Raw genomic sequence first — 26,269 nt, forward strand, 5'->3', positions numbered from 1 at the left:
AAAAACAAAATGAAGATTTTGGAGTGGCCTAGTCAAAGCCCTGACCTGAATCCTATTGAGATGTTGTGGCATGACCTTAAAAGGCAGTTCATGCTAGAAAACCCTCAAATAAAGCTGAATTACAACAATTCTGCAAAGATGAGTGGGCCAAAATTCCTCCAGAGCGCTGTAAAAGACTTGTTGCAAGTTATCGCAAACGCTTGATTGCAGTTATTGCTGCTAAGGGTGGCCCAACCAGTTATTAGGTTCAGGGGGCAATTTCTTTTTCACACAGGGCCATGTAGGTTTTGAGTTTTTTTTCTCACTAAATAATAAAAACCATCATTTAAAACTGCAATTTGTGTTCAATTATGTTATCTTTAACTTATGGTTAACGGTTTTTGATTAGCAGAAACATTGAAGTGTGACAAACATGCAAAAGAATAAGAAATCAGGAAGGGGGCAAATAGTTTTTCACACCACTGTATATGAGTCTCATATTGTTTCCAGTACAGGAAGAATTAAGAAACTTCACTTGTTATCTATGCAGAAGAGCTTCTCTAAGCTCTCTGACTAATTTAGTCGGAGAGCTAAGTGTTATTTTCTGAAGCACAAGAGACTCTAACAAAATGTTGAGAGCCTTATTTCTTCTATCCTATAAGTTCCTATACCTGTTCTAATGTGCTCCGTCTTACTGCAGCCTTTCCTAGTTGCACAGTGGCTGTGTTATCTCTGTTATATGATCTAATCTTCTCTTCTCTGTCGGGCTCAGGCAGTCAGGCTGGAATGTGCTGTGCTGCTTGTGATTGGATAGAAGCTAAACACACCCTCTCCAGGACCCCTGCACACTCTGCATGACTCACACACTGAGCTACTCTCAGCCTATCACTTGCTATGTCTTTTGTTTGTAAACACTGCATAAAAATGGCAATTACAAGCCAGGATTGCAGCAGGGAGTGGCAGAAACAGCACAGAGGGGCCCAGGAGAACATAATGAATAGAATAGTATGCTTTTTATTGAAAGAATTTTACAGTACAGATTCTCTTTATACATCAAAAAAAACAGTGAAAGACCACTAAGATTTTACTGTAGATGAGGTCATTAGCTCTGCTCTGTTTCATAGTTTAAAATGCAGAGTGTAGTTTGTAGACTGCAAATATTAGAGAATGATGCAATATTATAAAAGTGTGTGTTTCTTTTTAATGAATGAAACAAGATTAGCCTCATATTTTTCCCAAAACAAAGCAAAGCAGTGATTGATCTACTCATATAGCACTCACCATTTTTTTTTCTTCTAAGTATACCAAATTTATTTGGAAAAATATCAAAGATACAGTATATGAAAAATAGCATTTTAAGTGCACGGGAGAGTGCCTAATAGTAACATACATTAATTGCCACAGGCATTCACAGCACTCACCAATTTTGATATGTTTTCTTCAAACATAGTTGTTATAGGATCATAAGTGAAATTACAAGCAGAAGCAAATGTTATAAGCTCCAGGAATACGACCACCCGCGTGAACATAAGCACCTGCGAGATTAGGAGATCAAGAGAAAGATGTGAAAAAGACATTCAGACGTGTACTACGAGTACACGTTCAATACATCAAAAATTAATTTTAAAGGATACCCGAAGTGACATGTGACATGATGAGATAGACATGTGTATGTACATTGCCTAGCGCACAAATAACTATGCTGTGTTCCTTTTTTTCCTTCTCTGCCTGAAAGAGTTAAATATCAGGTATGTAAGTGGCTGACTCAGTCCTGACAGGAAGTGACTACAGTGTGACCCTCACTAATAAGAAATTTCCCTTTATCTCTTTCTTGCTCTCAGAAGCCATTTTCTGCTAGGAAAGTGTTTTATAGTTGGAATTTCTTATCAGTGAGGGTCACACTGTAGTCACTTCCTGTCAGGACTGAGTCAGCCACTTACATACCTGATATTTAACTCTTTCAGGCAGAGCAAGAAAAAAAGGAACACAGCATAGTTATCTGTGTGCTAGGCACTGTACATACCCATGTCTATCTCATCATGTCACATGTCACTTCGGGTATCCTAAAGTGTACCCTACACACACACAAAAACTTTTTTTTGCTGATAATTTAAAAAAATTAGATAGAAACCTAATAACATTACAGAAGCTACTTGTAAAGGGCAATACAAATGTCATATTTGATATGTCAATAAATGTAAAGCTATTTGCATGTAAGCCATATTAATCAGAATCAGAATAAATTTATGTTGCCAAGTAAGTTTGCACTTACAAGGAATTTTTCTTGGCAGTTGCTAAACAAACACAAACAAAAACAATACAAGGACAGACAGTATATATATTACAAGTCAAGGACAGTATATAAGTTATAGTAGTTGCAACCAGGGTGAGAAGTGTTCATTTTCAGTTCTGTGCTGAATACTTTCAAATCCTAGCAGCTCTAGCGTGGTTCAGCATTAAGTATGGCTACCCCCTGAGGAAAAAAGCTGTTCCTGTGTCTAGAGGTTTTAGTTGCGAATGACTGGAATCTTACTCCTGAAGGCATGCGCTGGAAGATGGAGTGAGCTGGGTGAGAGGGGCCAGAGGCAATTTTGGTTGCTCTCCTTCTGCACCTGCCAGCGTAAAGATCCTGCAGGGAAGGTAAGCTACAGCCAATTGTCCTTTCCGCTGTTCGGATGATGCGCTGCAGCCTCCCATTTTCTAATGCTGAGCAGGAGCCAAACCATACAAGATGGCGCTAGGAGGCTCTTTTCTTTTCTTAGTCTTTCAGTTTGTAGCTTTAGTTTTTTTTTTTTTTAGTAACTTTTGTAACTTTAGTGTAGTTAGTTGTAGTAATAGCGATACAGTGTAGCAGTGTAGCAGTAGCGGGTTTTCCTCTCCTTACATCAGCCCGGTCTACATGCCACACAGCTGCAGAGGTCAGACGGACGGGCTGTGTCCCCTCTCTCTTGGGACTAAGCACTCCTCTGCCAGCCGCTCACTGTCCGACTCCCGGAGGCGTCCTCCACATCCCCCAGAGAGATTTGCCGGGGCTGCGGCTGTATGCACCCTCCATGGTGCCAAGCGCGAGGGAAGCGGACCACGTGGTAACCCTCACCGCCGCTCAGAGGATCGCCGGCTGCCTAACCCCGCTCCACCACAAGGGTGTCTACATCCTCCATGGTGCCCAGCGCGAGGGACGCGGATGTGAAGTGGACCACGTGGCAACCCTCACCGCCGCTCAGAGGATTGCCGGCTGCCAATCCCCGCTCCACCGCATGAGAGACACGGGTCCAGCACTCCTCTGCAGGAAGCCCTCAGCCCGCTGACGCCCCCTAAGCAGCATGTCGGCCCCTACAGCCTTTTAGAGGATCGCTGGCAGCCTACCCCCGATCCACCGCTCGGAGGCCCCTGGGCTGCACTCAGGCCTGGCCAGCCGCCATCACAAGCCACGTGGCCGCAGGCCCCAGACATCTGCATCGGAATACAGATCCGGCCTCAATAATTCACTGCAGCCCAACAGAGGCAAGGGACCACCGCTGATGACCCTGCTGCCAGAGCTCCCACCGCTACACACTTTGCTGGAGGACCCTTGCGGACGACCCCAGTCCAACCCATCGGTCTACACAGCTGGCCTCCTCTCTGGTCCTGGTAAGAGTGCATTGCCTGCCACTGCCACAACTGCTTAAAATTGCACTGCCTTGCCACTTCCACAGACTGCTTAACGTTGCACTGCCTTGCCACTGCCACTGACTGGTAACCCTGCCATCAGGCATGGGTCAGCTGCTACCACAGATAGTGCCCAGCTTTGCACTGCCCCACAGCCACGGCTGCTGACACTGGCCCATGGACTCTGTCCAGTGGTCTGCACTGGTTCTGGAAAATACTTTTTCTGCACTGGACTCAATGCTGCTGCTGGCGTGTGCAGACTTATGGACTGCTCTGCTCTGCTACTGCTAGACTTGTAAAAATTTACCTATGGACTGTGCTGCAATGTGTCATTAGTAATTAGCAATGACTTATGGACTGTTTTGCACTGCAACTGCTGCTATGCACTGACTATGGACTGCTATGCATCGGTTCACCGCACGGTTGCTGCTATGCACTGACTTATGGTATGTTCCGCGCTGTCCCTGCGTAATCTCTGCTGTTGCACGGCAGCATAAGCTCAGCGGTCATGACTCCCATAACACCTCCCCTACCCGCACGTACCACCTACACCAGGTCACAGCTACTCAGGTGGGAACAGGTCACTGCCCTGCACCCGGAGGACAGGCTGCTGCCTGATTCGGTTTGGAGCCATGTTAGGAAAATGATGGCCTCCCCGACAGAGCCATACGCATGCAAGCGCCGAAGGGGCTGCCGGGCAGGTGTCCGCGCAAGGTTGCAGAGGAAGGGCTTTAGGTCAGCTATACCAGCAATCCTCCTGGCGAACGCCTGCTCCCTCCCTAACAAGCTAGAGGAACTGCGACTCCTGGGGGAGAAGAGGGATCTCGGCTGCAACACCCCAGTCTTCTGCTTCACAGAGACGTGGCTCCACGACAACATCCCGGACAGTGCCCTTCACCTCCCAGGCTACAACCTCATCCGAGCAGATCGCGACAGCACCCTCTCCGGGAAAAAGAAGGGGGGCGGCATCTGCTTCTACATTAGCCCCACTTGGTGCTCTAACACCTCTGTCCTGGCCAAAAAATGCTCACCAGAGCTTGAACTCTTAATGATTAACTGCAGGCCCTTCTACTCTCCCAGAGAGTTCTCATCCTACGTCCTTGTCGGTGAGTACATCCCACCTGATGCCGATGCCAAAACCGCCCTGCACAATCTCAGTGACACTATCACGCATTGGGAGTCCATCCTGCCAGACTCGCTGTTCATCATCCTAGGGGATTTTAACAGAGCCAACCTCCGACAAGAACTTCCACGCTTCTACCAACACATCACCTGCCCCACTAGGAATGCGAACACCCTTGACCACTGCTACACGGTCTTGAGGGACGCCTACAAAGCCACCTCATGGGCAGCACTAGGCGCATCCGACCACTGCCTCATCCACCTATTTCCCACCTACAGGAGGCGCCTTGAAACCGCAAAACCAGTCCTTAAATCAACCAAAGTGTGGTCAAGCGGGGCCAAGCTTCAACTTCAGGCCTGCTTCGACTGCACAGACTGGAGGGCACTAGAAGCACCAAACCTGGATGAGTGGGCAGACAACGTGAGCTCGTACATCAGGTTCTGCGAGGACTCCTGCATACCAACAAAAACTCGCAAACTCTACCCAAACGACAAGCCTTGGTTCTCCAAGAAACTTCGGCAACTGCGCAGAAACAAGGAAGCCGCACACAAGTCCGGGAACCAGGAGGAATACAGAAGGGCAAGAAACTTGCTCGACAGGGAACTGAGAAGCGCAAAGAAGGGATATGCAGACAAGCTGAAGGAGGACCTCTGCTCAAATGACTCTCAAGCTGTCTGGCGGGGACTTAAAGCTGCCACAAATTACAAGCCCTCCCCCCAAAGCGCACCTCCTAGTACTGAGCTGGCGGAAAACCTCAGTGACTTTTATTGCAGGTTCGAGGAGATTGAGACTCTGGCGAGGCTCCCGAAGCTACAGGCTACCTTCACTTCACCCAACACTGCAGTACCACCATGCCAAAACTTGCCTCCCCCAGCCGTAAATGAGTTGGACGTGGCGTGCCACCTGTCCAGGCTAAAGGCCAGGAAAGCCTCAGGCCCTGATGGAGTGTCGCCAGCCTGCCTGAAAGCATGCGCACAACAGCTTGCTCCTATCCTTTCCTCCGTCTTCAACAAGTCCCTACAGTGTGGCAAAGTACCGGCATGCTTCAAGAGGTCCACCATCATCCCTGTACCCAAAAAGCAGGGTGTGTCCGACCTCAATAATTTCAGGCCTGTCGCCCTCACATCAGTCATAATGAAAACCTTCGAAAAAGCGGTCCTGCCCCTCCTTAAACACAAAGCAGAAACCCAGCTAGACCCGTACCAATTTGCTTACAGGGCCTATAGGTCGACTGACGACGCCATTAACATCTGTCTGGAGCTTGTCAACAATCACCTCGACAAAACAAATTCGTATGCCAGGGTTCTCCTCCTCGACTTCAGCTCGGCATTTAACACCATTAGCCCCCAAATACTACAAGAGAACCTGGCTGAGCTCGGGGTCCACCCCACACTCCAACTGTGGATCAACGACTTACTTACAAACAGATCCCAGGTGGTAAAGCTGGGCTCCACCTCCTCGCAACCAAAGACCACCAACACAGGGGCCCCACAAGGCTGCGTCTTGTCACCATTCCTGTTCTCCCTTTACATGAACAATTGCAGATCCTCGGCAAGCTCGGTCAAGGTAATCAAATTTGCAGACGACACCACCATCAGCGGCGGCTCCAGCTTCCGAATTTTGGGGGGGCTCGAAAGGGGCACAATGGCTGGCTGGCGGGGCTCAAGGGGGGCGCGACGCGAGTGGGCGTGGCCATGACATCATGTGGGCGGGGCTAACTGTAATGTAGTTGTACCAGCTAATGTAGTTACATAAAAAAAATGAAGTAAATGCACGTAATGACAGACAGCCTTTCACCAGTAAATGCATGTAATGAGAGACAGCCTTTCAATAGTAAATGCATGTAATGAGAGACAGTGTTTCACCAGTTAATGCACATAATGACAGACAGCCTTTCACCAGTAAATGCATGTAATGATATAGATGTCCCCAGTATATGTATCCAGGGGTATGTGTGCCCAGTATATGTAGCCAGGGGTATATGTCCCAGTATATGTAGCCAAGGGTATATGTGCCCAGTATATGTAGCCAGGGGTATATGTGGTGCGCAGTATATGTAGCCAGGGGTATATGTCTAAGTATATGTAGGCAGGGGTATATGTGCCCAGTATATGTAGCCAGGGGTATATGTGCCCAGTATATGTAGCCAGGGGTATATGTGCCCAGTATATGTAGCCAGGGGTATATGTGTCCAGTATATGTAGCCAGGGGTATGTGTGCGCAGTATATGTAGCCAGGGGTATGTGTGCGCAGTATATGTAGCCAGGGGTATATGTCTAAGTATATGTAGCCAGGGGTATGTGTGCCCAGTATATGTAGCCAGGGGTATAATATGTGCCCAGTATATATAGTCAGGGGTATATGTGACCAGTATATATAGTCAGGGGTATATGTGCCCAGTATATATAGTCAGGGGTATATGTGCCCAGTATATGTAGCCAGGGATATATGTGCCCAGTATATGTAGCCAGGGGTATATGTGCCCAGTATATGTAGCCAGGGGTATAATATGTGCCTTGTATATATAGTCAGGGGTATATGTGCCCAGTAAATATAGACAGGGGTATATGTGCCCAGTATATGTAGCCAGGGGTATATGTGCCCAGTATATGTAGTTAGAGGTATATGTGCCCAGTAAATGTAGGCAGGGGTATATGTGCCCAGTATATGTAGGCAGGTGTATATGTGCCCAGAGTAGGTAGCCAGGTGTCAGGTAGCCAGGGGTATATGTGCCCAGTATATGTAGTTAGGGGTATATGTGCCCAGTATATGTAGCCAGGGGTATATGTGCCCAGTATATGTAGCCAGGGGTATATGTCCCAGTATATGTAGCCAGGGGTATATGTACCCAGTATATGTAGCCAGGGGTATATGTGCGCAGTATATGTAGCCAGGGGTATATGTCTAAGTATATGTAGGCAGGGGTATATGTGCCCAGTATATGTAGCCAGGGGTATATGTGCCCAGTATATGTAGCCAGGGGTATATGTACCCAGTATATGTAGCCAGGGGTATATGTGCCCAGTATATGTAGCCAGGGGTTTATGTGCCCAGTATATGTAGCCAGGGGTATATGTGCCCAGTATATGTAGCCAGGGGTATGTGTGCCCAGTATATGTAGCCAGGGGTATGTGTGCCCAGTATATGTAGCCAGGGGTATATTTGCCCAGAATATGTAGCCAGGGGTATATGTGCCCAGTATATGTAGCCAGGGGTATATGTGCCCAGTATATGTAGCCGATCGTATGTGTGCCCAGTATATGTAGCCAGGGGTATAATATGTGCCCAGTATATATAGTCAGGGGTATATGTGCCCAGTATATATAGTCAGGGGTATATGTGCCCAGTATATGTAGCCAGGGATATATGTGCCCAGTATATGTAGCCAGGGGTATATGTGCCCAGTATATGTAGCCAGGGGTATAATATGTGCCCAGTATATATATTTAGGGGTATATGTGCCCAGTATATAGCGTGGTGTATATGTGCCCAGTATATGTAGCCAGGGGTATATGTGCCCAGTATATATAGTCAGGCGTATATGTGCCCAGTATATATAGACAGGGGTATATGTGCCCAGTATATGTAGCCAGGGGTATATGTGCCCAGTATATGTAGTTAGGGGTATATGTGCCTAGTATATGTAGGCAGGGGTATATGTGCCCAGTTTATGTAGGCAGGTGTATATGTGCCCAGAGTATGTGCCAGGTGTCAGGTAGCCAGGGGTATATCTGCCCAGTATATGTAGCTAGGGGTATATGTGCCCAGTATATGTAGTCAGGGGTATATGTGCCCAGTATACATAGACAGGGGTATATGTGCCCAGTATATGTAGCCAGGGGTATGTGTGCCCAGTATATGTAGCCAGGGGTATAATATGTGCCCAGTATATATAGTCAGGGGTATATGTGCCCAGTATCTATAGTCAGGGGTATATGTGCCCAGTATATGTAGCCAGGGATATATGTGCCCAGTATATGTAGCCAGGGGTATATGTGCCCAGTATATAGTGTGGTGTATATGTGCCCAGTATATGTAGCCAGGGGCATATGTGCCCAGTATATGTAGCCAGGGGCATATGTGCACAGTATATATAGACAGTGGTATATGTGCCCAGTATATGTAGCCAGGGGTATATGTGCCCAGTATATGTAGTTAGGGGTACATGTGCCCAGTATATGTAGGCAGGGGTATATGTGCCCAGTATATGTAGGCAGGTGTATATGTGCCCAGAGTAGGTAGCCAGGTGTCCCCCTCCCCAGGAGGAGGGGAGCAACGCAGAGAAGAGGGAGAGCTGTGAGCAGCGTTAGGGAAGGGGGGCCATCTCCCCCCTCCTTCCCTCACCTTAGGGTGCTCTCCCTCCCTCGCTGTCCCCTCCATTAATGTCCGGGTGGCTGGCAGCGGCGGGCGGAACTTACCTCCGTCTCGTAGCAGCACCGGATGGATTTGCCGCTACTCTGGTCCAGGCCACAGCAGCAACTGCGCACCCAAACTTCCGGCGCTGGAGCGAGACGGAGGTGAGTTCCGCCCGCTGCGCCAGACACCCGGAAATTAATGGAGGAGACAGCGATGGAGGTAGAGCACCCTAAGGTGAGGGAAGGAGGGGGGAGATGGCCCCCCTTTCCCGCTGTCCGCACAGCTCTCCCTCTTCTCTGCGCTGCTCCCCTCCCCCCCCCAAAAAAAAAAAAAAACCTGCAGCTCAGCTGGGCGCCCTTGGGGACCCGGTGCCCAGGGGCACTTGTCCTACCCCGACCCCCCCTAGCTACGCGCCTGAGGAAACCATATGCATAATAACATCATGTAATCAAGCTGGTAGGACTGGGAACAGTGACAAGGTTGTGGGGAGACATGAAAAGGCCCAGGTATTGTGTACAGTGACTGTGCAGCTTGACAAAGGACTATGGGCTTGATTCAGCAGCACAGCTTAATGAGTGCAGAGAGTGTTATAATGGCCTGTGCATGCTATGCAGCCATAGCGTGCACAGTGAAATTACGCTGGGCTTAGATATTGTAAAGGGCACTTCATTACTCTTAATGAGCTCTCCACTGAACCCGCCCGGAGCCTGACAGTTTCAGTAGCTTCAAAGTACGAGATTCTGCACTTTGATTGGCCCAGTAGGCTGCCTGTCACGGCGGTGGGATGAGGTAAAAATACTGCATCGCCTGGTTGTGAAAAAGCCCTCAAGAGGAACTGTAGTGAAAATAATGTAATTAATAAAATTGCTTTTTTCTTTTTACAATATTCATTCATTAATTAGAAATTTAAAAAATTCAGGGAAAAGCTGCTCAATCTCATATAAGAAAATTCCCATACATAAGAGAAATCCTATATAATAATTTGCAAGTGTCTCTGCGTCCCATGTCCCTGTGTGCACTGGCGTAACAATAGGGTCTGCAGCCCCTGCTCCCGCAGGGGGCCCAGGCCCCCCCTGTGGCCCGCTCAGGGCCGTTTTGTGGGGGCTGCCACCCACCCATATTTGGTATATGTGCCCAGTATATGTAGCCAGGGGTATGTGTGCCCAGTATATGTAGCCAGGGGTATGTGTGCCCAGTATATGTAGCCAGGTGTATAGTTGTCCCCAGTATAGGTAGGTAGGACTTACCATAGGTGTCCCCAGGCCAGGAGTGGTGGAAGCGGAGAGAAGAGGAAGCCCTGTGGACAGCGGCGGAGAAGGGGGCCGTCTCCCCCCCTTCCCTCACCTCTGGGCTCCCACTCTCTGCCTCGCTCCCCCCTCAGATATCAGCGGCTGGCTGGTCAGAAGACTTCCTCTCTTCCCAGTGCGGGAGAGAGAGATCGATCTGTGCGCCGCTACTCTGGTCTAGACTAGACCAGAGCGGCGCACAGATCAGCCGCGCTGGGAAGAGAGTGAGTCTTCTGACCAGCCAGCCGCTGCTATCTGAGGGGGGAGCGAGGCAGAGAGTGGGAGCCCCAAGGTGAGGGAAGGGGGGGGAGACGGCCCCCTTCTCCGCCGCTGTCCACACGGCTTCCTCTTCTCTCCACTTCCACCCCTCCTGCTGCTCGGCAGCCCTGCGGAGGGGGGGCTTTTGCAGGGGCTGACAGCTTGTCAGCTGGGGCTTAAGCCTGGGTAAGCCCCAGTGTAGCGCCGCCACTGACCACCATAGTCGGCCTGATCTCCAATAATGACGAGCAGGCATACCGCCACCAGGTGGACAGGATTTGCCACTGGTGCAAGGAGAACAAGCTGGTCCTCAACAATGCAAAAACGGTTGAGATTATCATTGACTTTAGGAAACATGCCTCCACCCCACCTCCACTGCACATTGGTGGAACGGAGGTGGAGAAAGTGCCCTGTGTCCGCCTCCTGGGCACCACCATCTCCAACACCCTGAAGTGGAAGGCAAACACTGTCTCCACCCAGAGGAAAGCCCAACAGAGGCTTTACTTCCTCCGCCAACTGAAGAAGTTCGGCATGTCACGAAAACTCTTGACGAATTTCTATACCGCAATCATTGAATACGTCCTCTGTTCTTCCATCACTGTCTGGTATGCTGGCTCCACCGAAGACGAGAGGCGCCATCAGGTCAGCGGAAAGGATCATAGGGAATACACTCCCTGCCCTAGACTTCCTCTATAATGCCAGACTACGCTCTGGAGCACTGAAGATCGCCATGGATCCCTCCCACCCTGGCCACCAGTTCTTCAATCAGCTCCCTCTGGGGCGGAGGTACCGGTCCATCTTCACAAAGACCACGAGACACAAAAACAGCTTCTTTCCATCAGCTGTAATTGCACTGAACTTTATAAACTCTGCCCATGCTCTCCCCCCGTAGGCCCCCCACGTTGACTTTTTCTGCCTGTAAACCACATGGCAGATGTGTTTGAAAATGTATTATGCATGTCTTGAGATGTAGTGATGTCTTCTATGTTCTATGCTCTGTTGTCTCTTATGTTCCTATGTATATGCCCTGTATTCATGTGCCAAGCCCAATTCCGGGCACGACCCAGTCGTGCTTGGCGAAATAAATGCAATTCCGATTCATAGATGATGTTATGGTGGATTCAATGATTGCAGTGTAGAACTGCACCATTTAATTTTGTGGTAGGCCAAACTTTTTTAGCTGCCGTAGATGGTACATCCTCTGTTGCGCTTTGGGGAACTCCTAAAGTCTATTATCATCTCCATGGTTTTAAGAGCATTTAGTTCCAAGCTACTGCTGCACCAGGAGGAAAGCTGTCCCACTGCATGCCTGTATGCTGACTTCAGAACCTTAAAGGATACCAGAAGTGACACGTGACATGATGAGATAGACATGTGTATGTACAGTGCCTAGCACACACATAACTATGCTGTGTTCCTTTTTTTCTTTCTCTGTCTGAAAGAGTTAAATATCAGGTATGTAAGTGGCTGGCTCAGTCCTGACTCAGACAGGAAGTGACTACAGTGTGACCCTCACTGATAAGAAATTCCAACTATAAAACACTTTCCTAGTAGAAAATGGCATCTGAGAGCAAAAAAGAGATAAAAAGGGGAATTTCTTATCAGTGATGGTCACACTGTAGTCACTTCCTGTCTGAGTCAGGACTGAGTCAGCCATTTACATACCTGATATTTAACTCTTTCAGACAGAGAACGAAAAAAAGGAACACAGCCTAGTTATTTGTGTGCTAGGCACTGTACATACACTTGTCTATCTCATCATGTCACATGTCACTTTGGGTATCCTTTTACAGTTGGATAGCCATGCCCTCTGTGTGTTAAAGGGAATCTGAAGTGAGAATAAACTTATGATATAATGATTTGTATGTGTAGTACAGCTAAGAAATAAAGCATTCGCAGCAGAGATTTGAGTCTAATATTTTTTCCAGTACAGGAAGAGTTAAGAAACTCCAGTTTTTATCTATGCAAAAGAACTTCACTAATCTATTCCGACTTTCGAAGTGGCAGAGAGCTCTGTCTTCTGAATCTTATTGTCTCAAGTGTCTGTCGCTGTATTTTATTTTTCTGCAGAGGAAGTTCAAAAGGTCATTAGCCTGCTCTGTGAAATCATTTAGAAAGCTGAGTGTAGTGTGTAAACTGCAAATATTAGAGAATAATGCAATGTTATTAAAAAAAAAAGATATACCAGTAACTGAAAATAAAAATACGAGACTATTTTCTTTGCTACTAATGCTCTATTAATTAACCGTACTACACAACCAATTCATTATATCATAATTTTTTTTCTTGAGCAAAAGAAGAGAAAATTCGGCACTTGCAGCTATGGATAGTATAAAAATGTGCAAAAGTCCTGACAATCGTTTCACTCGGATTCAGTTTCTTCAGAGGCTCCGTGAGCCATCATTTTTTTTTCGCTACAGTGTCACTTTAAGATTAGTGCTATCCACTATGCCACCATGGGCAGCATGATGGTATAGTTAATAAGGGTAAAGAGGCGCTCAGGTAAGGATAAAATTAGGTTAAAATCAAATCAAAAAGCATAGAAAAATTAGGTGGATTACCTCAATGACGGCAGTCCAACAAGACGAGATTTATTATGCACGGGCAACGCGTTTCACAGGTCTAAACACAACTCATTAGGCCAATACAAGTGCCACAATACCAATAGCCAATAGTATTGAGTGCCTCTTTACCCTTAAAGGGGAACTGAAGAGAGAGGTATATGGAGGCTGTCATGTTTATTTCCTTTTAATCAATACCAGTTGCCTGGCAGCCCTGCAGGTCTATTTCTCTGCAGTAGTATCTGTATAAAACCAGAAACAAGCATGGAGCTAGTCTTGTCAGATCTGACTTTAAAGTCTGAGCCACTGAAACACCTGATCTGCTGCATGCTTGTTCAGGGGCTATGGCTAATAGTATTAGAGGCAGAGGATCAGCAGGACTGCCAGGCAACTGGTATTGCTTAAAAGGAAATAAACATGACAGCCTCCATATACCTCTCTCTTCAGTTCCCCTTTAATGTATGCATTACACCCCATTGAGGTTGGAGGAGTTTCCTCTGGGGTCAGGCAGTGCTCAGGCCTCTGGGGTCAGGCACAGTGTGGGTGGCACAGAGGGAAAGCAGTTGGGAAGGTTAAATACAAGAAATAGCGATGGTGTGGGGGCAGGCATGGTGCCCATGGTGCAGAGGCACCCATGGCATTAGCCATGTCTGCACCCTTCTAGATACGCCTCTGAATATATTGCCTCTAGGTATGAATATTGTATACTATCCCACCTCTTGTTCCCCCATATTCTTTTAGATTGTAAGCTCGCAAGGGCAGAGCGCTTGGAATTTGTTACACATTTATTCATATTCATTTTGTCACTGTAATTATCAGTTCTCTATTTTGTGCCTATTGTGTATTTGTACCAATTCTGTATTTCGTATATTGGTATATACCACTGTCTGTATGATTTTGTAACCCATGTTTGTTTTTTATTTGTTGGCGCTTTATAAATCAATAATAACAAGCAGAAGAATAATCAATGCCAAACAGCAGCTGTAAAAACTATTTAAAATATTAAATAGATGCATAAACATGTCAAATAAAAATATGAAATCTAAATCTGAGGGCCATATGCAATTCACTTTTTCTCCTGAGTTTTCTCCTAGGAGATAATTTTTCATCTTCAATTTCAAATAACTTTTTAGCACTTTGCAATGGAAAACATACCAAAAAGTAGGTCAAAAATTACTATAAAAATTATTTTGAGTATTAGTTAGCTTGCTGGGGGCTTAAAAGGGCATTTATTTTAAAAATATCACCTTGGTGAAAACTCAGGTGAAAAAGGGAATTGCATATGGCCCTGAGACTTAAAATGGCCACACACTATGCAATCTGACTGTACAATTTTTATACAATCTAATCTACATCCATGTAGTATAACAGCAATAGATCCACTGTGACTTGAATATATTTTGCAGTAATGGTACCCATACACGGTACAATAAAAATGTTCAATTTTCCATTTTTTTCAACCAAAATGATCAAAAGAGAGTTGAAAAGAATCCTTTTTTTCGATCAATCAAATGAACGATTATCCCATTTTTTTCTATGAAAATCCGATCAGACATGTTGGAAAAATCTTTATATTCGATCTAACAGAATAATTAGCCTAAATAATCTAAGGGCCTGAGCCCACTAACGAAGTTGTGCGCAGGTGTGTCCGCTTTTCAGCAACACATCAATGTTACAGATGCTGAAAAGTGGTCACAACTGTGCACAACTGCGTTAGTGGGCTCAGGCGCTAATAAAAAAAAAAATGAAAAATTGTACCATGTGTGCACAATTTTAGTCTCTTATACTACATGAAAGTGGTAAAATTGGTGATTAATTGTACAGTTAGATTGCATGGTGTGTGGCTCATCATCATACATAAATCATAGCTGTAGTCATAGATAAATCATTTGCCACAGGATTTCAGACCATGAGCATGTATACAAGCAGCCACAGGAAACCCAGAGGCGTAGCTAGGGTTTTCAGCGCCCGGGGACAAAGACTTTTAATGCGCCCCCTAAGGTGAAGGGGCGTGGCCAAATGTGGCCGTGGTTATGGGTAGAGCCAAATGTACATGGAGGTTAGCAGGCTCACGCTCACCCACCCTCCCTCAGTATGTACCTTCCAGCATGTTCCAAGACCAATTCAGCAATCATGAGCCCCCCCCCCCCCCCCATCAAGACAAATTTCACAATCATGAGCAAACATGAGGCCCCCAACATGACCAACTCAGCAATCATGAGGCCACCAACAAGACAAATTTAGCAATCATGAGGCCCCCAACAAGACAAATTCAGCAATCATGAGGCCCCTAACAAGACAAATTCAGCGATCTTGAGGCCCCCAACAAGACAAATTCAGTAACCATAAGGCCCCCAACAAGACAAATTCAGCAGTCATGAGGCACATAAATAGACAGCATTTCACATAAATAGGCAGAATGCCCCCTTAATATGGTAGACACCTCTCACCTGGCAGCAGTTCCCCAAAATACACTCAATCTGACAGCAGTGGTTCCCCAAAAATAGGTAGCCCCAGGTCTATAGGTGTCCCCAGAATAGGTGGCCAGCAGTATAGATGTCCCCAGAATAGGTGGCCAGCGGTATAGATGTCCCCAGAACAGGTAGCCAGGGGTATATGTGCCTAGTATATGTAGGCAAGGGTATGTGTCCCCAGTATATGTAACCAGAGGTATATGTGCCCAGTATATGTAGCCAGGAGTATATGTGCCCAGTATATGTAGGCAGGGGTATATGTGCCCAGTATATGTAGCCAGGTGAATATGTGCCCAGTATATGTAGCCAGGTGAATATGTGCCCAGTATATGTAGTGGGGGGTATATGTCCCCAGTATATGTAGTTGGGGGTATATGTGCCCAGTATATGTAGCCAGGGGTATATGTGCCCAGTATATGTAGCCAGGGGTATATGTGCCTAGTATATGTAGCCAGGTGTATATGTGCCCAGTATATGTAGTGGGGGGTATATGTCCCCAGTATATGTAGTCAGGGGTATATGTGCCCAGTATATGTAGCCAGGGGTATATGTGCCCAGTATATGTAGCCAGGGGTATATGTGCCCAGTATATGCAGCCAGGGGTATATATGCCCAGTAAATGTAGTCAGGGGTATAATATGTGGCCAGTATATATAGTCAGGGGTATATGTGCCCAGTATATGTAGCCAGGGGTATATGTGCCCAGTATATGTAGCCAGGGGTATAATATGTGCCCAGTATATATAGTCAGGGGTATATGTGCCCAGTATATATAGTCAGGGGTATATGTGTCCAGTATATGTAGCCAGGGATATATGTGCCCAGTATATGTAGCCAGGGGTATATGTGCCCAGTATATCACCCCGCCGACTGTGGCCAAGGCTTTCCCCTCATGCTGCCACCCCTCCAGCCCCCACAAAACGGCCCCGAGCGGGCCCCGGGTAGGGGGGGTCCGCTATGAAATTCTGCATGGGGGCCCGAAGGGGCCTAGTTACGCCCCTGCCTGTGTGTGTGTATCTGTGAACCCCATTGCATTGTGAGAAATAACAGCTTTTTCCAACTGCCAAGCAAGCAACATCTCCCTGTGTGCATATATTACAGAAAGTGGTGGAGGATGAGTGGAATACGGCCCGAAAGCATCTGTGCCCGTGTTGATAGGGGGAGGAATGGGCAGGCTTTCTTTTGGGGGGGGAACTGAGTACGGAAAAGAAAGATGGGGAGCGTATGGCAACAATAAAGCACAGTAGAAACCATTTATTACAAATGTAGAAAACTTAACCAATTAAAACACATGACAAAACAGACAGTGTGCAATGTCTGGGAACATTAACCACCATATAATCATCAACCAGATAGCCACAGCCCTAATATAAGTCCTTTTCCAATTTCCGCAGCCCAATGAGGGTATTTGAGACACCGAGGCTAGACACGGGTTGAAAGGACCTAGAGCACAGTATCGTTCATCTATGTCAGACACATATCAGAATGTACATGTGAAAACAGCAGTCAGCATAAGCAGATAAAGAACATGCATGCATACATTCTTTTATAAATTATTTAATCAGTGTTTGCCCATTGTAAAATCTTTATGCTCCCTGATTTTCATTATGAAATTTATCACAGGTGGCAACATCTTTAGTCCTGCCAGGTGATCTGTACGAAATGTTCATTACCTGAGAGTTTTATGCACAAGGGGAGATACTGCTTGTTTGGCAGTTAAAAAAAGCCATTAATTCCCACAATGCAATGAGGCAAATAGCAATAGCCATTAATTCCCACAAAAAGGAAAATATGTATTTGTGGCAAAAGGGGTATCAGCTACTGCTTGCGATGAAGTTCCACCTTGGGTTAAAATTTATGTGACATGATGAGATAGACATGTGTATATAGAGTGGCAAGCAAACACATACGGTAAATATGCTGTGTACCTTTTCTTCTTTTTCAGCCTGAAAAAGTTAAAATTCAGTTATGTAACTGGTAGTTTCTGTCCTTTGGGACCCAGTGGACTATAACATCCCTAACTGATAAGGAATTACAGCCATAAAACACTTTTCTGGCACAGAATTGGGCTTCTGAGAGCATGGGATAGATAATAAAAGTTTAATAGTTCATATGTTTTTAGCAATCTGAGACACGTGACAGACTGTGTCATTGAGCTCTGTCTGAGACAAAACAATAAATCTACTTTTTTTAAGTTTTTAAACATTACATAAAACTGTGGGATAAGTAAAAGTCATTTTTAGGAGTAGGAGGAGGAGGATAGATACGACTTGTTTATATCATCAGCTTATTTTCACTTAAAGGAAACCTGAGGGGAAAGACATGTGGAGGCTCACACTTACCTCCTCTTAAACAATGCACATTGCCTGGCTGTCCTACTGATCCACTATCCATATAACAAGACCCTGAACAAGCATGCAGATCCAATATATCTGACTCAAGTCTGACTGCATTATCTGCATGCTTGTTTCAGGTGTGTGATTCAGACACTACTGCTTAGACAGATGAGCAAGACTGTCAGGCAACTGCTATTGTTTAAAAGAAAATAAATATGGAAGCCTCCATATGTCTCTCACCTCCGATTACTTTTAACCTCCCTGTCGGTTATCCTAAGTCAGGCTAGGGGTGGAAAAAAGCAGCCAGGAGTGGTAACCCCGAGCTTGACTCATGGTAGCCGCCAGGAGCGCTATGCAGAGTGCAGAGCGCATCGGGCATTTTGACTCACCTCCCTTGGGATCCAGTCGCCGGCAGCAATTCTCCTTCCTGTCTTCGGAGGCTCTCCATCCCCCTGGTAAAATCGCAGTCTGTCGTCCTGACGACCTACGGCAATCTCACTACAGAGTTACAGTGCTACCCGGAGGACGGGGGGAGAATTTCAGTGCTGGATCCCAGGGAGGTGAGTAAATGCTGGGCTGCCACAGATCTCTCTGTATTGTGATTTTTTTCAACCGATTTTACTGTCTAAAAGCATTCTAAAAAATTGCACCACTTTTAGACCCTAAAATCTGGAAATAATCAAACCGCCAAGGAGGTTACGTTTCACTTTAACTGTCTATTTTTAGCCATTTCAACTATATTACAATCAGTGGCGTAGCTAAGTAGTTGTGGGCCCTGTTGTAAGTTTTACATTGGGGCCCCCCAAGCACTCTGTACATAACAATTGATACTGCGCACCAAAACCTGCCAAGGACAACTACAGTGTCAGAGGTGCAAGAAGGGGATGGGGAGCAGTTTGTTAATGATCACTACTATTCAAAGTATCTATAGAAGTGATTATTATGAGCACAGGACCAATAGAGAGTTGAGGGAGGGCCCTGATGCAGTCGCGACCTCTGCAACCCCTATTGCTATGCCCCTGATTACAATAGATACTTTGATATATAATTGAGCAGGACATGACTGGAAAGAGACAATTGCCAAGCAATAATTGCTATTTCTGCACTCCGGTTCCTACACCACAGATGTTTTGCATGATTCTGAATAACTTACGTTTCCATTTGCTTTTCCATGGCAATTACTCATCTCCTCATAGTTGAACAAGGAGCAGGAAGAGAAAGATGAAGCCAAGGCACGAATCCCTAGAAAAGGAGGAGGATAAAACAATGACATGAACAGAATGGCAAAAGAAACATTGTACTAGTCTCCCATTTTTTTTAATAAGTATGATTGTAAGTTTGCAATGAATAGAAATGCACAAAGTTTTTTTTATAGACATTGCACCTCTGTGACCTCTGTACTTTTACAAATAAATATCTGTATCATATTCCCTCTCCCCTCCTAATCTAACACACTAACCTTCCCCATAGATAATGATTAACACTGATCCCCCTCATCATGAGTACGTATTGTGACACTGTTACATCAGTTGGGCGCTGTGTGGTGCTGCTAATGGTAAAATATGGGTACGTTAAATTACTATGCATTACCCGGCACCTATTATAACCGTAACTAGGGTTGCTCGGGTAGTACTTTATAAAACACGACCGGATCCGGATCCAGGTATCCAGATCGGACCTTTCAGATATCTGAGTGAACTTGGATATCCGGCCGCATTATCCGCGGGTACCCGACCTATTCGGGTATCTCGGTAGAAAAACCAGAAATGCCTTTTAAAATTATTTAAAAGCATCTCCTCTTACCCACCTTGCCTCCTTTTCCTCCGGATCAGGATCTTGTCTTCCAGGGATTTGTAGGATGTCAAAAGCACGCTTACATACCTTGGCCAGGAATCGAACCCAGGTCCATTGCATAGAAGGAAGCTATGCTCACCACTATACCACCAGTGGCTGGGAATCAAACTCAGGTCAACTAACATTACAGGCTGAAGCCAGCCATTTCACTCATCTCTTCAACTACAAGAAAGGCCCAGGAGTAGTCTTAGCTACCGTAATATCTATGTTACGGCAGGGCCCTTATTACACTTTCTCTTACAGGGCTATGTAAACCAATTTGCCCATGCGATAAAGCGAGGTGCAAACATGAAATCATAACTAGCAGAGGATGGTTTTGATCTATCAACCTGTGGGTTATGGGCCCAGCACACTTCCACTGCACCACTCTGCTACCACAAAGGGAATGCTTTGTTGTAAGAAAAATGGCTAAATGGCTATCTGGGGTTTTCTTCGGACAACTGTTGATCACAAAATGCAAGGCCATCCCTGGGCTTGAACCACCAACCTTTCAGTTAACAGCCAAATGCACTAACCAATTGTGCCACAACAAGGACTGTGTATAGGTCAAGGATGCTAAATGGCTATCTGGGGTTTTCTTGGGACAACTGTTGAGCACAAAATGCAAAGCCATCCCTGGGCTTGAACCAGCAGCCTTTCGTTAACAGCCAAATGCACTAACCAATTGTGCCACAACAAGGACTGTATATAGGTCAAGGCTGCTAAATGGCTATCTGGGGTTTTCTTCAGACAACTGTTGAACACAAAATGCAAGGTCATCCCTAGCAGGAAGGGTTACATGGCCACCTAGCTTTTCATCCTTCCCACCCTTGCCCTGGAATCTTCCAGACTTCAAATTGCTGTCCTTTGCTGTGTGTGTTACACCAGCATCATCATCCAGGAGGGCACATGATCTTTCTTATTCTGAAGTCTTAAACTGAAGCTGCTTTCATCTAGCAAATTTTTCTCTTGGGTATATCACAATGGTACATGCTAGGTTGGCTTCAGCATGTACTGCCGTTGGTAGTATAGTGGTGAGCATAGCTGCCCTCCAAGCAGTGGACCTGGGTTTGATTCCTGACCAATGCATGTAAGCTGGCTTTTTACATCCTACAAATCCCAGAGATAGAGGAGAAGGAGGGTGTGGGTGGCCTTTTTGCTATTGAACTTGTAATCCGGATCCGGGTATCTGGGAGAAATCCGCAGGTATCCGGGTCGACCGTGAAACTATCCGCAGATAGCTACCCGGATATCTGCCCAACTATCCGGAATCCGGATCCGACCGGATAGGGTAAAAATGGTCGGATACCCAGATAACCCGGGATCTGGATGAGCATCCCTGACCGTAACCTACTTGGCGGTAGGGATGCTCTAATGAGTAAATTCGAGTGCCTAAGCACTCGAATTCGGGATTTAAATGAGCATTAATTACTGCAGGTGTGCGGCCGGGACATAAGGGGTTATTTACCCATAAATCCGCGTCCTCCCTGCACTCCAAATAGCTTGCACGCGTCCTATTGGACACGTTGCAAGCCTCGCCAACCCGCACTTCCTCCTACCGACTTGAAGGAGGAAGTGTGCCATACCAAATATAATTTCACCTATGTGATAGCCAAGCTATCAGCTATGTCCTAGCCGAACGCCACTATTATGTGCCAAGATTAGGGTCCCCTTGCACCCCATAGCCGCAAACTTATATTGTGGTCTATGGGTAGCACAAGATGCAACAGGAGCATTGCACCAAAAATGCCTGCTTTGGCTGCTTCAGACTCTGAAATTTCATTCAGGAAATGCCTTTGAAAACAAGGAAAACCCTGAGAATCCCCTATGAGGAGATGGAATAGTCCATACCTGTCAGTTCTGATAGATTACTAATTGTTATGATACAGCAGCCACGTGACCAGCCAAGCAGGCACCAGCAAAGCACCAGATCCAAATAATTCAGCATCTACCCCCACGTTTCTGTTGTTAAATTAAACAATGATTCTCATTGGTCATGATGGACAACTGGTCCAGATTTAGTTAATGCAGCATCCCATGTTTCCCTTGCAACTTCAAATTTAAAGTGAGCCCAAGGTGAGAATGATATGGCGGCTGCCATATTTGTTTCCTTTTACACAATACCAGTTGCCTGGCAGATCTGCTGATAAATTTGGCAGCAGTAGTGTCTGAGGTACACTAGAAACAGGCATGCAGCTAATCTTGTAATTTCTAACAATATTACCAGAAGTACCTGACCTGCATACAGCTGAGAAAAACTTGTAGGAGGCGCCCAGAATATAACTTAAACTTTATATCCTAGAGTATAGAAGTAAATTGGTCTTACCTCCATCAATGAACAAATCATAAGGGTTGAAATAAATGTAATGCTGCACAACAAATAAGACAAGTTTCATGGGTACTGGCCCGCTTCCTCAGGTCAATAACAAAGTGCCTAAGTCTGCAGCAGTCACGAGTGTGGGCGCCTCTTTGATCTGCATATGCTTGTTTAGGGTTATGGCTGAAAGTATTAGATGCAGAGGATCAGCAGGACAGCCAGGCAACTAGTATTGCTTAAAAGGAAATAAATATGGCAGCCCCCATATCCCTCTCACCTCGGGTTCACATTAATTAGACCACCACAATGCCACTGGAAGCCACAGACCACATGTTTTTTTTCTTTTACCTTTGCTGTAGGTCACAAGAGGAAACTTAGGAAAAAGGCTTTTCTGCCAAACAATTCTATCGACTAACAATAGGAGGTTAAAGTAAATGTTAGCTTCTGTTCTCTATTGACTGACGCGAGGTTATAGTAGATTTTTATCTTCCGCATTCTATTCACTAACACAAGCTTATAGTAAATTCTATATATAGATATTTTTTCCGCATTCACGTAATCTGTACAAATGAATTTATAGCACTTACCCCTAGTTCAATCCGGGTCACTGGCAAGTCTTATGGAGACATGAATCACTCAGTAGTGAAGGCCCCTTGAAGAAGAGCATACAAATAAGCAGAAAAGCTTTGTACAAATAAAAGTGAAAGTAATAAAAAAAAATGAACGCAGTTTAAAGTACACATGCATGTGCATACAACAAGAGACGTAGAGTCTGCAGCGCAGTGTTCTTGTCAAAGTAGGATTGTGGGGATAGATGTTGCATGCTTAGTACATAGGCTACAAAATGGAGTAGAAGGTGCGCACCACTTAAAATACTGTATTTTTTGAACTACAAGACTCACTCTTTCTCCTCCAAAAGTGGAGAAAAAAGAAAAGGTCAAGCTTCTTATAGTCCAAATACAGGGTGTTCCTGACTTGTGAATACCTGCCAATACCAACCTCCAACCCGTCGCAATGTTGGGTACTCCCTTAACTGTGCCCATGCAGAGGAGGACATGAGGACAAATGGAGGACACAAGGGAGACAGAAAGGCGCATAGAGGAGGACACAAGGGAGACAGAAAGGCGCATAGAGGAGGACACAAGGGAAACACAAAGCAGCAGACAGAAGGGAGACAGAAGTGGACACAGGAGGACACATGGGGGACAGAGAAGGACACAGGGAGACACAAGAGGTACAAGGGGGCATGAGGTACAAAGGGGGAATAATCCACAAGATGCCCCTTCACCATGGATGAACCAGGTTTAGTATACATTTTTTCCCCTGGTTTTTGTCTTCTAAACTTAAGTGCGTCTTATGGTCCGAAAAATATGGTAGATTGTACGGCTATGCACAACAGGAGACACAAGTAATTGCAACTGTAGAAGTATAATCCCTTGAAATAGCGCCACTGTTACAGCATACATCACCTGAAATAACTCAAGCTGAAAATTGCAATTATATTCAAACATACAAAGTTTTATTAATCATAGCCAAAAACTGAATAATTCAAGCCTTAAAGGGAACCTGAAGTGAGTAAAATTATTTAAAATAAACACATGATGTACCTGTAAATGAATATTACATACTAACCTCACCATCAGTTCCTCTCAGAAGCTCACCTCATTTTCTTCTTACAGTGATCCCTTCCAGTTCTGACAATATTTTGTCAGAACTGAAATATACCAGTTGCTATCAGTTATACTGTATATCAGCAGCTGTCAGTTACAACTAAATGTGCAAGGTAATGTCCATGTTTTCCTATGGCTCAAGTGGGTGATATTACAGTTTAACAGTGTGCGGACCAGGAAGTTGTTATGGGGTAATGGCCATTTTTAAAATGGAGGAAGGAGCATTCCATTGATCACAGCGGACAAATGGGACGCAGGAGAGGAGAAAGAGATTGAGGAGTAGACTACACAGGAGGTAAGTATGACCCGTGTATGGTTATTTTTAGTTTTTCTTTTCAGTTCAGGTTCTCTTTAAAAACAATTAAAAACAACGCAAGGACCAAAGGTCCATACCAAACAGAATAACAGGTAATATTATAATAGTGAGCAACAGATTGACCTCCCCAGCAGGGGCTAATAATGCCCATACAGGAGTATGACCCGGGTCATATGGTGGTTACATATAGTAAGTGCAATAATGAAAGTTATGCATCAAAAAAGTGAAATAACATCCATTGAAATAGTGTATATCTACAGTGGGATGTGAAAGTTTGGGCATCGTTGTTAATCGTCATGATTTTCCTGTATAAATCGTTGGTTGTTATGATGAAAAATGTCAGTTAAATATATCATATAGGAGACACACACAGTGATATTTGAGAAGTGAAATGAAGTTTATTGCATTTACAGAAAGTGCGCAATAATTGTTTAAATAAAATTAGGCACGTGCATAAATGTGGGCACTGTTGTCATTTTATTGATTCCAAAACCTTAAGAACTAATTATTGGAACTCAAATTGGCTTGGTAATCTCAAACACCCCTGATCTACATACACAGGTGAATCCAATTATAAGAAAGAGTATTTAAGGGGGTCAATTGTAAGATTCCCTCAGCTTTTAAATTCCCTTGAAGAGTAGCAACATGGGGGTCTCAAAACAACTCTCAAATGACCTGGAGACAAAGATTGTTCACCATCATGGTTCAGGGGAAGGATACAGAAAGCTGTCTCAGAGATTTCAGCTGTCTATTTCTACAGTTAGGAACATATTGAGGAAATGGAAGACCACAGGCTCAGTTCAAGTTAAGGCTCGAAGTGGCAGAACAAGAAAAATCTCGGATAAACAGACGAATGGTGAGAACAGTCAGAGTCAACCCACAGACCAGCACCAAAGACCTACAACATCATCTTGCTGCAGATGGAGTCATTGCACATCGTTCAACCATTCGGCGCACTTTACACAAGGAGATGCTGTATGCAGAGGAAGCCTTTTCTCTTCCCACAGCACAAACAGAGGCGCTTGAGGTATGCTAAAGCACATTTGGACAAGCCAGCTTCATTTTGGAATAAGGTGCTGTGAACTGCTGAAACTAAAATTGAGTTATTTGGGCATAACAAGGGGCTTTATGCATGGAGGAAAAACAACACATCATTTCAAGAAAAACACTTGCTACCTACAGTAAAATATGGTGGTGGTTTCATCATGCTGTGGGGCTGTGTGGCCAGTGCAGAGACTGGGAATCTTGTCAAGGTTGAGGGACGCATGGATTCCACTCAGTATCAGCAGATTCTGGAGACCAATGTCCAGGAATCAGTGACAAAGCTGAAGCTGCGCCGGGGCTGTATCTTTCAACAAGACAACATCCTAAACACTGCTCAAAATCCACCAAGGCATTCATGCAGAGGAACAAGTACAATATTCTGGAATGGCCATCTCAGTCCCCAGACCTGAATATAATTGAAAATCTGTGGTGTGAGTTAAAGAGAGCTGTCCATGCTCAGAGGCCATCAAACCTGAATGAACTATAGATATTTTGTAAAGAGGAATGGTCCAAAATACCTTCAACCAGAATCCAGACTCTAACTGAAACCTGCAGGAAGCGTTTAGAGGCTGGAATTTTGGCAAAAGGAGGATCTACTAAATATTGATTTCATTTCTTTTTTGTGGTGCCCAAATATATGCACCTGCCTAATTTTATTTAAACAATTATTGCGCACTTTCTGTAAATCCAATAAACTTCATTTCACTTCTAAAATATCACTGTGTGTGTCTCCAATATGATATATTTAACTGACATTTTTTATAGTAACAACCAATGATTTATACAGGAAAATCATGACAATTAACAACGTTGCCAAAACTTTCGCATCCCACTGTATAAGCAATGATCAAAAAGTGCCTGTGCCTCAAAAGTATAATAGGCACCTATGATAAGGTAATGAGAATGAGCCCTAAATGCAATGGCAGTGCAACCTCTATGAAGTGATATTACCTTCAGAGACACCATACAAACCCAATAGGCGTAAAAGGTGGGGAGGAGATTCTGTGCAAGGTTAATGCCCTTATTATACTATACTGTATATACTAAGGGCATTAATATTGAATAGCT

General features: G+C 45.1%; 1 protein-coding gene across 8 annotated transcripts in view; it reads right to left on the bottom strand.

The window, feature by feature from the left end:
- Positions 1–26,269, bottom strand: part of FLT3LG (fms related receptor tyrosine kinase 3 ligand) — a 236,730-nt gene that overhangs the window by 93,177 nt on the left and 117,284 nt on the right. For all 8 annotated transcript variants that reach the window (XM_068242917.1, XM_068242914.1, XM_068242913.1 and 5 more), the window contains 3 exons: positions 22,759–22,823; positions 19,175–19,263; positions 1,401–1,514 (listed from right to left, as the gene is read on the bottom strand). In XM_068242917.1, the coding sequence (XP_068099018.1) occupies positions 1,401–1,514; positions 19,175–19,207 (147 nt within the window). In that variant the 5' untranslated portion in view covers positions 19,208–19,263; positions 22,759–22,823. The remainder of the gene's footprint in view (positions 1–1,400; positions 1,515–19,174; positions 19,264–22,758; positions 22,824–26,269) is intronic.

This window comes from Hyperolius riggenbachi, chromosome 6, assembly GCF_040937935.1.
Source record: "Hyperolius riggenbachi isolate aHypRig1 chromosome 6, aHypRig1.pri, whole genome shotgun sequence".
NCBI lineage: Eukaryota > Metazoa > Chordata > Amphibia > Anura > Hyperoliidae > Hyperolius > Hyperolius riggenbachi.